The sequence below is a fragment of the Meles meles genome, chromosome 11, assembly GCF_922984935.1.
Source record: "Meles meles chromosome 11, mMelMel3.1 paternal haplotype, whole genome shotgun sequence".
In the NCBI taxonomy this organism is placed as follows: domain Eukaryota; kingdom Metazoa; phylum Chordata; class Mammalia; order Carnivora; family Mustelidae; genus Meles; species Meles meles.
The window spans coordinates 94,934,833-94,936,052 of record NC_060076.1 but is presented as its reverse complement, the minus strand read 5'-3'; the positions used below and the strand labels follow the sequence as shown (position 1 = coordinate 94,936,052).

At 41.6% G+C, this 1,220-nt stretch overlaps 1 protein-coding gene across 1 annotated transcript; it reads right to left on the bottom strand.

Annotated features, from left to right (window-relative positions):
- Window positions 1-342: 342 nt before the first annotated feature.
- Window positions 343-891, bottom strand: LOC123953163 (60S ribosomal protein L21-like). The gene has a single exon (XM_046023164.1). The coding sequence runs from the start codon at window positions 858-860 to the stop codon at window positions 378-380; it is 483 nt and encodes a 160-aa protein (XP_045879120.1). The 5' UTR covers window positions 861-891; the 3' UTR covers window positions 343-377.
- Between the last annotated feature and the right edge of the window lie 329 nt (window positions 892-1,220).

The window sequence follows — 1,220 nt, the reverse complement described above, 5'->3', positions numbered from 1 at the left end:
GTCCTGGCATGGAGTCCTGCATCATGTTCCCTGCTCAGCAGGGAGCCTGCTTCTCCCTCTCCCTCTGCTGCTCCCCTTGTTTATGCTCTCTCTCAAATAAATAAGTAAAATCTTTTTAAAAAATGATAATAGGGGCACCTGGGTGGATCAGTCGATTAAGTGTCTGCCTTCTGCTCAGGTCATGATCGCAGGGTTCTGGAATGAGTCCCTGATCAGCAGGGAGCAGGGAAGCTGTTTCTCCTTCTGCCTCTGCCATCCACCCACCCCCACACTGCTTGTGCTCTTTGGTTCTCTCTAACTCTCTGTCAAATAAATAGAAAAATCTTTTTTTTTTTTTTTTTTTACAGTCTTGAGGTCTTTTATTTTCTTTATATTTATCATGCCATGAATTCATAGGGAATGGGTTCCAGCAGTTCGGGCTCCTTTCCATTGCTTCTCACAAAATGTGCTTCTCTGGGTGGAGCAGGCTGACGCTTCAGTTGAACCCAAGTACCTTTCTCTTTGGCTTCCTTCTTTTTCTGATCATTTTCCTTTACACGCTTCAGGAAGCTATCTCGGCTCTTTGAATGTTTAATATGCTCAATGCGTACATTAATTCTCTTGGCAAGAATCTTGCCCTTAACTTGTTTGTTGACAACAATGCCAACAGCATGCTGAGTAACATTGTAGACTCTTCCAGTTTTGCCATGGTAACATTTGTGGGGCATTCCCTTTTGAACAGTGCCCATTCCCTTGATGTCCACAATATCACCTTTCTTGTAGATTCGCATGTACGTGGCCAAAGGAACAACTCCATGTTTTCTGAAAGGCCTAGAGAACATGTAACGGGTACCCCTCCTCCTTCCCTTTGTGTTGGTCATTTTGGCAAATTACTGGAAGATGGCGGTTCCGGCCGAAAGTAGAAAAATCTTTTTAAAAAAGATAAAGATGTCTTTGGGGAGGTAGTTAAATGGTATGCTTAAAAAGAAATTTATATTATTTAATATTTATATTTTAATATGATAATGGCTAAATATTAAAATAAGACAACATTGACAAATTGCACAATGGTTTTCTTTCCCTACAGGAATATTTCAGTGAGTTTTCTGACCAAAAAGGAATTCCTTGGGGGCAATTTTGGGAAGCTCTACATCACTACATGAGGTCACCCTCCTCAGTGGAAAGCTGAGAGATATTTTAGGGCCTTCTCTCCCACATAATTAAGGTGGGGTCCCCACAAC

Coding starts and splice junctions, on each gene's coding strand:
- LOC123953163 (XM_046023164.1), bottom strand. CDS start 860: ATGACCAACACAAAGGGAAGGAGGAGGGGTACCCGTTACATGTTCTCT.